At 38.9% G+C, this 14,282-nt stretch overlaps 1 protein-coding gene across 2 annotated transcripts in view; it reads left to right on the top strand.

The window, feature by feature from the left end:
* The window catches only part of gmppb (GDP-mannose pyrophosphorylase B), a 28,164-nt gene that overhangs the window by 348 nt on the left and 13,534 nt on the right, over nucleotides 1-14,282 (top strand). For both annotated transcript variants that reach the window (XM_062037940.1, XM_062037941.1), the window contains exons 2-7: nucleotides 3,127-3,321; nucleotides 3,416-3,496; nucleotides 3,628-3,676; nucleotides 6,981-7,123; nucleotides 12,879-13,037; nucleotides 13,126-13,204. In XM_062037940.1, the coding sequence (XP_061893924.1) occupies nucleotides 3,193-3,321; nucleotides 3,416-3,496; nucleotides 3,628-3,676; nucleotides 6,981-7,123; nucleotides 12,879-13,037; nucleotides 13,126-13,204 (640 nt within the window). In that variant the 5' untranslated portion in view covers nucleotides 3,127-3,192. The remainder of the gene's footprint in view (nucleotides 1-3,126; nucleotides 3,322-3,415; nucleotides 3,497-3,627; nucleotides 3,677-6,980; nucleotides 7,124-12,878; nucleotides 13,038-13,125; nucleotides 13,205-14,282) is intronic.

Raw genomic sequence — 14,282 nt, 5'->3', positions numbered from 1 at the left:
GCAAGCAGGAGCACCAGTGAGAGATTATATTAATAGTTCATTATTACTTGTTAGCCACTTTAGCTAACATGAACTCCCCTCAGTCCTCTGCCATAATTATTTGAATGGACTCTTCGAACAACTGCAGTCCGGATTTAAACATGGAAATGTTTATTTATAGTTTTCATCCATTTTTCTACCGCTTGTCCCTTATGGTTACCCAAACAGGTGTAAAAGAAAGGGCACCTCTATCCTCCTTCAAAACCGCACTAAAAGAACACCTCCAGACAACTTCAACCCTAAACTAACACCCTCCCTTCCACATCCCACCTCCCCGGATTGTAAATAATTGTAAATAATAAGCGGGAGGCAGTGTGCAGGTAAAAAGACATCTAATGCTTAAACCAAAAATAAACAAAAGGTGAGTGCCCCTAAGAAAATCATCGAAGCTTAGGGAAGGCTATGCAGAACGAAACTAAAACTGAAATGGCTACAAAGTAAACAAAAACAGAATGCTGGACGACAGCAAAGACTTACTTATTCTTATTCTTTCTGATCTCTCTCTCTATGCCCACTACTTTCTGTACATATCCTACCAAGTCAGTCCTACACTGTTCCAATGTCCATTTCTCTGATGATGCAATTGTTGATGACTGAAGTGTTGATATCAACCAAACCTAACCCCCCCACCCCCTTCCACATCCCACACCCCGGATTGTAAATAATGTAAATAATTCAATGTATATACTCTGATGATTATCTTGTGTGACGATAGTATATATCTGTATCATGAATCAATTTAAGTGGACTTAAACAAATTGAAAAACTTATTGGGGTGTTACCATTTAGTGGTCAATTGTACGGAATATGTACTGTACTGTGGAATCTACTAATAAAAGTTTCAGTCAATCAATCAAAACCCGGTTGGTCCAAAAGAACCTTGTTCCTTTGTGTTTCTAGCATCCATCCCACTCTGTTTGTGGCAAAATACAATAACATACAACCAGCTAGGGCTGGGCGATATGGCTGAAAACTGTATCATGATAAAAGTTATTTTTATGTTAGTAGATATCGATAAATATTGATATTTCTTATGATCCATGGAAAATATATTAAATGTCAACATTTGTATTTCAAATGGGACCTTCCTCTGATTGGAATCCCCTCAGCTATCAGGGCGGAAAGGAAAGAAAGTGTCAACACAACTAGGGATGTCCGATAATGGCTTTTTTGCCGATATTCCGATATTGTCCAACTCTTAATTACTGATACCGATATCAACCGATACCGATGTATACAGTCGTGGAATTAACACTTTATTATGCCTAATTTGGACAACCAGGTATGGTGAACATAAGGTCCTTTTTAAAAAATAAAAATAAAATAAATACATTAAAAACATTTTGAATAAAAAAGAAAGTAAAACAATATAAAAACAGTTACATAGAAACTAGTAATGAATGAAAATTTGTAAAATTAAGTGTTAAAGGTTAGTACTATTAGTGGAGCAGCAGCACGCACAATCATGTGTGCTTACGGACTGTATCCCTTGCAGACTGTATTGATATATATTGATATATAATGTAGGAAGCAGAATATTAATAACAGAAAGAAACAACCCTTTTGTGTGAATGAGTGTAAATGGGGGAGGGAGTTTTTTTGGGTTGGTGCACTAATTGTAAGTGTATCTTGTGTTTTTTATGTTGATTTAATAATAAATAAAAAAAACGATACCGATAATAAAAAAAACACCCCAAAAGGGAGAGGCGGTAGAAAATGGATGGATGGATGGATACTGATAATTTCCGATATTACATTTTAAAGCATTTATCGGACGATATATCGGACATCTCTAAAAATAACCTCTTTAAATCAAGCTGAAACAAATAAGACATATGTATTAAATCATTGATAAAGTGTAGCAAAATGAGAAAATGTAAACATAAAGAAACAACTATTTTCAGCAGGTTTACAGCCAGGAAGTTACGTAGTCCGTGTCACTGTCAGTGACTACAGTCGGTCGCTACATCTGTAAGTGCGAGCTAAAACTCTACTATGCAAAGCCAAAGCCATTCATCAACAACACCCAGAAACGCCGCCGGCTTCGCTGGGCCCGAGCTCGTCTTAAGATGGACTGATGCAAAGTGTAAAAGTGTTCCGTGGTCTGACGAGTCCACATTTCAAATTGTTTTTGGAAACTGTGGACGTCGTGTCCTCCGGACCAAAGAGGAAAAGAACCATCCGGATTGTTATAGGCGCAAAGTTCCAAAGCCAGCATGTGTGATGGTATGGGGGTGTATTAGTGCCTAAGACATGGGTAACTTACACATCTGTGAAGGCACCATTAATGCTGAAAGGTACATACAGCTTTTGGAGCAACATATGTTGCCATCCAAGCAACGTTATCATGGGCGCCCCTGCTTATTTCAGCAAGACAATGCCAAGCCACGTGCTACAACAGCGTGGCTTCATAGTAAAAGAGTGCGGGTACTAGACTGGCCTGCCTGTAGTCCAGACCTGTCTCCCATTGAAAATGTGAAGGCTAAAATATGAGAAGGGAGACTGTTAACAACTTAAGCTGTACATCAAGCAAGAATGGGAAAGAATTCCACTTCAAAAATGTGTCTCCTCAGTTCCCAAACCTTTACTGTGTTGTTAAAAGGAAAGGCCATGTAACACAGTGGTAAAAATGCCCCTGTGCCAACATTTTTGCAATGTGTTGCTGCCATTAAATTCTAAGTTAATGGTTATTTGCAAAAAAAAATTAAGATTCTCAGTTCGAACTTTAAATATCTTGTCTTTGCAGTTTATTTATTTGAAAATAAGTGGAAAATTATTTTCAAATCATTGTATTCTGTTTTTATTTACGAATTACCAACTTCACTGGTTTTGTACACACACATATATATATATATATATACTGTATATATATATATACATATATACACACATATACACACATTTATATTTACACATGTGTATGTATGTATAAATATCTCTATATTTTATATATATATATATATATATATATATATATATATATATATATATATATATATATATCGAACACATTTTTTTTAATTGATATGGATTATCCTTTTATCGGCCTGACAAGTTGTCTCAGTGACTCTCCTCTTGCCACCCTAGGTCATTTCCATAGTCTTCATTGATGAGCCCAGGTTGCCCCGGTAACGGTCGACAGAGACAGCGAGCATGAAGGCTTTGATTTTGGTCGGAGGTTACGGTACGCGCCTGCGACCGCTCACCCTGAGTGTCCCCAAGCCTCTGGTGGACTTCTGCAACAAGCCCATCCTGCTCCACCAGGTGGAGGCGCTGGTGAAGGTACGGCGAGCGCCGTGGCTCTTTGTCTCCTCGAGGCGTGACCGGTGAGCACGTTATTCTTTTCCTAATCGTGCATACGTGTGTGTGTGTCCAGGCCGGGGTTGACCACGTGGTCTTGGCGGTCAGCTACATGTCCGAGCTGCTGGAGAGAGAGATGAAGATCCAGGAGCAGAGAGTAGGACGACTAAACTTATCACGCTGATTAGAATCTTCTTGTTAGCGGCACCACTTAGTGTATACACCAGACCAACTTATAAAGTGACATGGATAAAATGTACTTAAATGTCTCTTTTTGTTCCTCCTCAGCTTGGCATTCGTATCTCTCTTTCACATGAAACGGAGCCTCTTGGAACGGGTGAGTTTGGATTCTCTGTAGATATTTGACAAATAGGCTTGGATAATTATGTTTAAAGGCCTACTAAAAGCCACTACTAGCGACCACGCAGTCTGATAGTTTATACATCAATGATGAAATCTTAACATTGCAACACATGCCAATACGGCCGGGTTAACTTATAAAGTGACATTTTAAATTTCCCGCGAAATATCCTGCTGAAAACGTCTCGGTATGATGACGTTTGCGCGTGACGTCACGGATTGTACAGGACATTTTGGGACAGCATTGTGGCCAGCTATTAAGTCGTCTGTTTTCATCGCAAAATTCCACAGTATTCTGGACATCTGTGTTGGTGAATCTTTTGCAATTTGTTCAATGAACAATGGAGACGGCAAAGAAGAAAGCTGTAGGTGGGAAGCGGTGTATTAGCGGCCGGCTGCAGCAACACAAACACAGCCGGTGTTTCATTGTTTACATTCCCGAACGATGACAGTCAAGCTTTACCATTGGCCTGTGGAGAACTGGGACTACAGAAACTCTTACCAGGAGGACTTTGAGTTGGATACGCAGACGCGGTACCGTGAGTACGCAGCTGCGGCTTCCAAACATTTAATCGCTTGCCCGTACATGCGTGCCGCTACGTGCATGTCACGTACGTAACTTTGGGGAAATATATGTGCTGTATGAACTTTACAGAGGTGAACGATACTTTGGGCTGTGGGATTGAGTGTGTTGTGCGGGTGTTTGATTTGTATTGGTGGGTTATATGGACGGGAGGGGGGAGGTGTTTGTTATGCGGGATTAATTTGTGGCATATTAAATATAAGCCTGGTTGTGTTGTGGCTAATAGAGTATATATATGTCTTGTGTTTATTTAATGTTTTAGTCATTCCCAGCTGAATATCAGGTCCCACCCGCCTCTCACAGCATCTTCCACTGCCCTCTAGTCCTTCACTCTCACTTTCCTCATCCACGAATCTTTGATCCTCGCTCAAATTAATGGGGAAATTGTCGCTTTCTCGGTCCGAATCGCTCTCGCTGCTGGTGGCCATGACTGTAAACAATGTGCAGATGTGAGGAGCTCCACAACCTGTGACGTCACGCTACTTCCGGTACAGGCAAGGCTTTTTTTATCAGCGACCAAAAGTTGCGAACTTTATCGTAGATGTCGTGTGTAAATCCTTTCAGCAAAAATATGGCAATATCGCGAAATGATCAAGTATGACACATAGAATGGACCTGCTATCCCCGTTTAAATAAGAAAATCGCATTTCAGTAGGCCTTTAACATGAACAATCGCTTTCTGAATGCCAGCATAGCATTTATCAATGAATCCACAATCAACGGTACACAAACATTTCGGTTCGGTACGTACCTCGGTTTAGAGGTCACGGTTCGGTTCATTTTCGGTACAGTAAGAAAACAACAAAATATACATTATTTGGTTATTTATTTACCAAATTTGTAAACAATGGCTTTATCCTTTTAACATTGAGAACACTATAATAATTCTGTTAATCAACATTAAACTGCCTCAAGTTGTTGCTCAGATTAAATAAAATGACAAAACTTTTCTTGTACTTATAAAAAGGGCAACATTAAACAGTTTCTAGTCAACTCATCATGCTTAATTTATTACAGCATTTGGGAAGCCTGTAGTTGATTTTTATTATGTAAATGTTATATTTTGATCAACATGTGATAGCAGGGACCCTGCCATTCAAAACTAGGCTGCTGCATTACTAATGATTAATGTAACTATAGCTGAAAAAATGGTACAATAGCAATAGGAGAGACTATTCATCCCTGAACACCATGGAGTTCATGTAGACCAGGGGTCACCAACGCGGTGCCCGCGGGCACCAGGTAGCCCGTAAGGACCAGATGAGTAGCCCGCTGGCCTGTTCTAAAAATAGCTCAAATAGCAGCACTTACCAGTGAGCTGCCTCTATTTTTTAAATTGTATTTATTTACTAGCAAGCTGGTCTCGCTTTGCCCGACATTTTTAATTCTAAGAGAGACAAAACTCAGATAGAATTTGAAAATCCAAGAAAATATTTATAAAACTTGGTCTTCACTTGTTTAAATAAATTCATTAATTTTTTTACTTTGCTTCTTATAACTTTCAGAAAGACAATTTTAGAGAAAAAATACAACCTTAAAAATGATTTTAGGATTTTTAAACACATATACCTTTTTACCTTTTAAATTCCTTCCTCTTCTTTGCTGACAATTTAAATCAATGTTCAAGTAAATTTATTTTTTTTATTGTAAAGAATAATAAATACATTTTGATTTAATTCTTCAATTTAGCTTCTGTTTTTTCGACGAAGAATATTTGTGAAATATTTCTTCAAACTTATTATGATTAAAATTTAAAAAAAATATTCTGGCAAATCTAGAAAATCTGTCGAATCAAATTTAAATCTTATTTCAAAGTCTTTTGAATTTCTTTAAAAAATTTTGTTCTGGAAAATCTAGAAGAAATAATGATTTGTCTTTGTTAGAAATATAGCTTGGTCCAATTTGTTATATATTCTAACAAAGTGCAAATTGGATTTTAACCTATTTAAAACATGTCATCAAAATTCTAAAATTAATCTTAATCAGGAAAAATTACTAATGATGTTCCATAAATTATTTTTTTAATTTTTTCAAAAAGATTCGAATTAGCTAGTTTTTCTCTTCTTTTTTTCGGTTGAATTTTGAATTTTAAAGAGTCGAAATTGAAGATAAACTATGTTTCAAAATTGAATTGTCATTTTTTTCGTGTTTTCTCCTCTTTTAAACCGTTCAATTAAATGTAAATATTATTAATTATTAATAATAACATAGAGTTAAAGGTAAATTGAGCTAATTGGCTATTTCTGGCAATTTATTTAAGTGTGTATCAAACTGGTAGCCCTTCGCATTAATTAGTACCCAAGAAGTAGCTCTTGCTTTCAAAAAGGTTGGTGACCCCTGATGTAGGCTTTATGATGCACTTACATTATTATATCAACTATCAGAGACAGAAACTCTTCATTTAACATAATGTCCTTTTTTGCTGCTTCAACACAGCTCAATCAACACAGAAAAAGGTAAAGTGAAATAACAGACAGACAGGGCTTTGCTGTCCGTAACACACACACACACACAAACACACACACACATTATATTTTAAACAAAAGTGGGCCTGGCCATGAATCTTGGTGTTCTCCACTTGTACTTGATGGCCAAAAGTATGTGAGGTTCCTTTGATCCGAGCGCCGTATATTTCATGACTACAGACTATAGTCAGTTTATGGATCAAATATGAATTATTCTCACCCTCTTGGAACAGCGGGTCCGCTGGCGTTGGCTCGGGAGCTGTTGGAAGTCGACAATGAGCCCTTCTTCGTCCTCAACTCGGACGTCATCTGTGACTTTCCCTTCCAAGATCTCCTGCAGTTCCACCGAAACCACGGCCGAGAGGGCACCATTGTGGTGAGAGTTATTTCTCCGTGCTTTATTTTTCGGACTATAAGGCGCATTTTAAAATTCTTTCATTTTCTCAAAAATCAACGGTGTGCCTAATGTACGTATTAAGTCTGGTTGTGCTTACCGGCCTCAAATAAATTTTATTTGGTACATGGTGTAATGATATGTGTGACCAGTAGATGGCAGTCACACATAAGAGATCTGTGTGGACTGCAGGTTGATGCCTCCTATTCAATAAATGAGCTAGCAAGTACCCAATAGAACATTACAGGACTTTAGCCACACCGCTTGATGGTTTGTCGGAGCATTACGGCTACCATATTCAGACGTACTGTGCTTCAACATACGGTGTTATTATGGTGTGTATAAGGACACCAAAATGGCACCTATTAGGAGACATTATCTGGCGTTTTGTTTTGCAATATTATGCAAAACCAACTTTTCTTACCTTTTGCTACCTGCTGATGTGTATTTGGGATCTGCATAAGTCCTGAAAATGTGCGCGCGTCCGGCATTGTAGTCAATGAGTTCCTTCTTTTTCTCTATCCTCTTGTTGTGGGGCATTCATCCTCCCTTGTTGCCATTTCTAACTTATTTCTGTCGGTAGACTCGCTATGGAAGCGCTAAAAACTACAGGTACGGCAAGGATGACGGGGAGACGACGCTGTCGAAGTGGAGGCACGTAAATAAGTCCGTCTACTAAACGGCGTATTCTGAAGAGACGGACAGAAAACGGCTTGAAAATAGTTTTTAAAACATTATCCATGCAACATTTAGACCAAAGAACCACCATTACATGTTATGTAGACCACAAAGAAGTCTTTTAAATGGAGAAACATTTCATAATATGACCCCTTTTAATGTGCTTTTTGTATGAAAATAGACCCGCTCATTGGCAATGCGCCTTATAATTTGGTGCGCCCTATGGTCCAAAAAATACTTTCCTGTCCAGAAATTCATAATAAGACCCCTTTTAATGCGCTTTTTGTATGAAAATAGACCTAAATAGAGCTGCTCATTGGCAATGCGCCTTATAATCCGGTGTGCCCTATGGTCCGAAAAACACGTTCCTGTGAAAAAATTCCTAATATGACCCATTTTAATGTGTTTTTTGTCTGAAAATAGACCTAAATAGACCCGCTCATTGGCAATGCGCCTTATAATTCGGTGCGCCCTATAGTCTGAAAAATACGTTCCTGTGAAAATATTCATAACATGACCCCTTTTAATGAGCTTTTTGTATGAAAATAGACCTAAATAGACCCGCTCATTGGCAATGCGCCTTGTAATTCGGTGCGCCCTATGGTCGGAAAAATACGTTTCTGTAAAAAAAATTCCTATTATGACCCCTTTTAATGTGTTTTTTTTGTCTGAAAATAGACCTAAATAGACCCGCTCATTGGCAATGCGCCTTATAATTCGGTGCGCCCAAAGGTCCGAAAAATATCCTGTCAAAAAATTCATAACATGACACATTTTAATGCGCTTTTTGTATGAAAATAGACCTAAATAGACTCGCTCATTGGTAATGCGCCTTATAATCCGGTGCGCCATATGGTCCGAAAAATACATTCTTGTGAAAAAAATTCTAATATGACCCCTTTTAGTGTGGTTTTTGTATGAAAATAGACCTAATTAGACCCGCTCATTGGCAATGCACCTTGTAATTCGGTGCGCCCTATGGTCCGAAAAATCCGCTCCTGTCAAAAAATTCATATGACCTCTCTTAATGCGCTTTTTGTATGAAAATAGACCTAATTAGACCCGCTCATTGGCAATGCACCTTGTAATTCGGTGCGCCCTATGGTCCGAAAAATCCGCTCCTGTCAAAAAATTCATATGACCTCTCTTAATGCGCTTTTTGTATGAAAATAGACCTAAATAGACCAGCTCATTGGCAATGCGCCTTATATGTCGGTCCGAAAAACACGTTCCTGTCCAAAAATTCATAATAAGACCCCTTTTAATGCGCTTTTTGTATGAAAATAGACCTAAATAGAGCTGCTCAATGGCAATGCGCCTTATAATTCGGTGCGCCCTACGGTCTGAAAAATATGTTCCTGTGAAAAACTTCATAATATGCTCACTTTTAATGCACTTTTTGTATGAAAATAGACCTAAATAGACCCGCTCATTGGTAATGCGCCTTATAATCCGGTGCGCCATATGGTCCGAAAAACACGTTCCTGTGAAAAAATTCCTAATATGACCCATTTTAATGTGTTTTTTGTATGAAAATAGACCTAAATAGACCCGCTCATTGGCAATGCGCCTTGTAATTCGGTGCGCCCTATGGTCCAAAAAACACGTTCCTGTGAAAACATTCATAATATGACCCCTTTTAGTGCGCTTTTTGTATGAAAATAGACCTAAATACACCCACTCATTGGCAATGCGCCTTATAATTCGGTGCGCCCTATGGTCCGAAAAACACGTTCCTGAGAAAAAATTCCTAATATGACCCATTTTAATGTGTTTTTTGTCTGAAAATAGACCTAAATAGACCCGCTCATTGGCAATGCGCCTTATAATTTGGTGCACCCTATGGTCCGAAAAACACGTTCCTGTGAAAAAATTCCTAATATGACCCCTTTTAGTGTGGTTTTTGTATGAAAATAGACCTAAATACACCCGCTCATTGGCAATGCGCCTTATAATTCGGTGCGCCCTATGGTCCAAAAAATACGTTCCTGTCCAAAAATTCATAGTATGACCCCCTTTAATGCGGCTTTTGTATGAAAATAGACCTAAATAGACCCGCTCATTGGTAATGCGCCTTATAATCCGGTGTGCCCTATGGTCCGAAAAATATGTTCCTGTGAAAAAATTCATAATATGACCCCTTTCAATGCGCTTTTTGTATGAAAATAGACCCGCTCATCGGCAATGCGCCTTATAATTTGGTGCGCCCTATGGTCCAAAAAATAAGTTCCTGTCCAAAAATTCATAATAAGACCCATTTTAATGTGCTTTTTGTATGAAAATAGACCTAAATAAAGCTGCTCATTGGCAATGCGCCTTATAATTCGGTGCGCCCTATGGTCCGAAAAACACGTTCCTGTGAAAAAATTCCTAATATGACCCCTTTTAGTGTGCTTTTTGTATGAAAATAGACCTAAATACACCCGCTCATTGGCAATGCGCCTTATAATTCGGTGCGCCCTATGGTCCGAAAAACACGTTCCTGTGAAAAAATTCGTAATATGACCCATTTTAATGTGTTTTTTGTCTGAAAGTAGACCTAAATAGACCCGCTCATTGGCAATGCGCCTTATAATTCGGTGCGCCCTATAGTCTGAAAAATACGTTCCTGTGAAAAAATTCATAATAAGACCCCTTTTAATGCGCTTTTTGTATGAAAATAGACCTAAATAGAGCTGCTCAATGGCAATGCGCCTTATAATTCGGTGCGCCCTACGGTCTGAAAAATATGTTCCTGTGAAAAACTTCATAATATGCTCACTTTTAATGCACTTTTTGTATGAAAATAGACCTAAATAGACCCGCTCATTGGTAATGCGCCTTATAATCCGGTGCGCCATATGGTCCGAAAAACACGTTCCTGTGAAAAAATTCCTAATATGACCCATTTTAATGTGTTTTTTGTATGAAAATAGACCTAAATAGACCCGCTCATTGGCAATGCGCCTTGTAATTCGGTGCGCCCTATGGTCCGAAAAACACGTTCCTGTGAAAACATTCATAATATGACCCCTTTTAGTGCGCTTTTTGTATGAAAATAGACCTAAATACACCCACTCATTGGCAATGCGCCTTATAATTCGGTGCGCCCTATGGTCCGAAAAACACGTTCCTGAGAAAAAATTCCTAATATGACCCATTTTAATGTGTTTTTTGTCTGAAAATAGACCTAAATAGACCCGCTCATTGGCAATGCGCCTTATAATTTGGTGCACCCTATGGTCCGAAAAACACGTTCCTGTGAAAAAATTCTTAATATGACCCCTTTTAGTGTGGTTTTTGTATGAAAATAGACCTAAATACACCCGCTCATTGGCAATGCGCCTTATAATTCGGTGCGCCCTATGGTCCAAAAAATACGTTCCTGTCCAAAAATTCATAGTATGACCCCCTTTAATGCGGTTTTTGTATGAAAATAGACCTAGATAGACCCGCTCATTGGTAATGCGCCTTATAATCCGGTGTGCCCTATGGTCCGAAAAATATGTTCCTGTGAAAAAATTCATAATATGACCCCTTTCAATGCGCTTTTTGTATGAAAATAGACCCGCTCATCGGCAATGCGCCTTATAATTTGGTGCGCCCTATGGTCCAAAAAATAAGTTCCTGTCCAAAAATTCATAATAAGACCCATTTTAATGCGCTTTTTGTATGAAAATAGACCTAAATAAAGCTGCTCATTGGCAATGCGCCTTATAATTCGGTGCGCCCTATGGTCCGAAAAACACGTTCCTGTGAAAAAATTCCTAATATGACCCCTTTTAGTGTGCTTTTTGTATGAAAATAGACCTAAATACACCCGCTCATTGGCAATGCGCCTTATAATTCGGTGCGCCCTATGGTCCGAAAAACACGTTCCTGTGAAAAAATTCGTAATATGACCCATTTTAATGTGTTTTTTGTCTGAAAGTAGACCTAAATAGACCCGCTCATTGGCAATGCGCCTTATAATTCGGTGCGCCCTATAGTCTGAAAAATACGTTCCTGTGAAAAAATTCATATCATGACCCCTTTTAATGAGCTTTTTGTATGAAAATAGACCTAAATAGACCCGCTCATTGGTAATGCGCCTTATAATCAGGTGTGCCCTATGGTCCGAAAAATATGTTCCTGTGAAAAAATTCATAATATGACCCATTTTAATGCGCTTTTTGTATGAAAATAGATCCGCTCATCGGCAATGCGCCTTATAATTTGGTGCGCCCTATGGTCTAAAAAATACGTTCCTGTCCAAAAATTCATAATAAGACCCATTTTAATGCGCTTTTTGTATGAAAATAGACCTAAATAAAGCTGCTCATTGGCAATGCGCCTTATAATTCGGTGCGCCCTATGGTCCGAAAAACACGTTCCTGTGAAAAAATTCCTAATACGACCCATTTTAATGTGTTTCTTGTCTGAAAGTAGACCTAAATAGACCCGCTCATTGGCAATGCGCCTTATAATTCGGTGCGCCCTATAGTCCGAAAAATACGTTCCTGTGAAAAAATTCATAGTATGCCCTCTTTTAATGCACTTTTTGTATGAAAATAGACCTAAATAGACCTGTCATTGGCAATGCACCTTATAATTTGGTGCACCCTATGGTCCGAAAAACACGTTCCTGTGAAAAAATTCCTAATATGACCCCTTTTAATGAGCTTTTTGTATGAAAATAGACCTAAATAGACCCGCTCATTGGCAATGCGCCTTGTAATTCGGTGTGCCCTATGGTCCGAAAAAGAGGGTCCTTGGAATTTGTTATATATTATATAAAAATATAATATAATATATCAGTATATATTGTATACTGTATATATAATATGTAAATATTACAGATGTTATATTTTTATATTGCTACTATGGTACATTTATAGGGTACTTTATAACTTTTGTTTTCGCCCTCTTTTTGTGCCCTTGTGTGCATTATCCTTTCCATCCTTACCCTTTCCATCCTTCCTAACTGAGCTACTGTGTGGAACAATTTCCCTTGTGGATCTATAAAGTGTGTCTAAGTCTAAGTGAAAGAAGCCCGTCATATAAACGGGTCGACCATGGCTAACATTGGTTTTCTGCGTAGGTGACGCGGGTGGAGGAGCCGTCTAAATACGGCGTGGTGGTGTTTGAGGCGGACAGCGGCAAGATCCATCGCTTTGTGGAGAAGCCTCAGGTCTTTGTCTCCAACAAGATCAACGCCGGCATCTACATTTTCAATCCCAGCATGCTCGGCAGAATTCAGGTCCGTAAAACGCCATGAATGTTTACAAGGACTGTGCCCTGCGTGCAGCAGACCTGGTATAGACACTAACTTGTGTGTGTTTGTGTAGCTCAGGCCAACATCCATAGAAAAAGAGATTTTTCCCGTCATGGCTGAGGAGGGACACCTGTACGCCATGGAGCTGCAGGGTAACTATGTTGACTTGCTCTTTTCCACTCTTTCATTCTCACAAAATGGCCGCAGAAGTAGACCTGGCATTCATTGGCCTGTGTTGTTTGCACAGAGCCCAACAAAGCATTGCTGTAAGTGTGTGTGCTTTCTCACAGCCACACAACGTCCTGCGATCAGACACTCAGACGAGAAGAAGCATTGATATGATTTGCTGCGATATACAGTACAGGCCAAAAGTTTGTACACCTTCTCATTCAATGCCTTTTCTTTATGTTCGTGACTATTTACATTGTAGATCACATCACAACTATGAATGAACACATGAGGAGTTATGTACTTAACAAAAAAAGGTGAAATAACTGAACACATATTTATATTCTAGTTTCTTCAAAATAGCCACCCTTTGCTCTGATTACTGCTTTGCACACTCTTGGAATCCCCCCCAATGGGCTTCAAGGGGTAGTCACCTGAAATGGTTTCCACTTCACAGGTGTCATAGTTTTGATGCCTTCAGTGACGATCTACAATGTAAATAGTCATGAAAAGAAAGAAAACGCATTCAAATGAGAAGGTGTGTCCAAACTTTTGGCCTGTGCTGTATACTTGAAATGTAGCGAAATTAAAATTCTTGGCCGCGACCGATAAAGAGAAAACCACGCAGAAAATAAACTATGCACATTATTATTGCGGTAATCATTTTAACCTCACTGAAATCATGACGTTGCCATTGCACAAATTATTTGTCAGGTTCAAACATTGATGACATCTATTAAACAAGACAAGGGGCAAAGAATTAAACAGAGACAGAATTCAATTTGGACTCAATATATTGAGGAGAGTCGTCTGTACACTGTACCCTTATACAGTATCTCAGCACGCTCTGCCAAAAGATTGCATGCCGCCTCCTTTTATTTTGGACCCTCCCCGACCACGTGGCCACCTTTGACAAAGGACAAAGGTCGCAAAAAGTTCACAGAAAAGGTCGTAAACAATTCACAGGAAAGGTCAGTTCAAAAAGAGTTCACAAAATAGTTCAAAAAGAGTTCGTAAAATACTTCAAAAAGAGGTCGTCTGGAAATTGGGCAGATCCTGTCA

This window comes from Entelurus aequoreus, linkage group LG26 (assembly GCF_033978785.1).
Source record: "Entelurus aequoreus isolate RoL-2023_Sb linkage group LG26, RoL_Eaeq_v1.1, whole genome shotgun sequence".
In the NCBI taxonomy this organism is placed as follows: Eukaryota; Metazoa; Chordata; class Actinopteri; order Syngnathiformes; family Syngnathidae; genus Entelurus; species Entelurus aequoreus.
The sequence above is the reverse complement of the archived record's forward strand: the minus strand, read 5'-3'. Positions and strand labels throughout refer to the sequence as shown.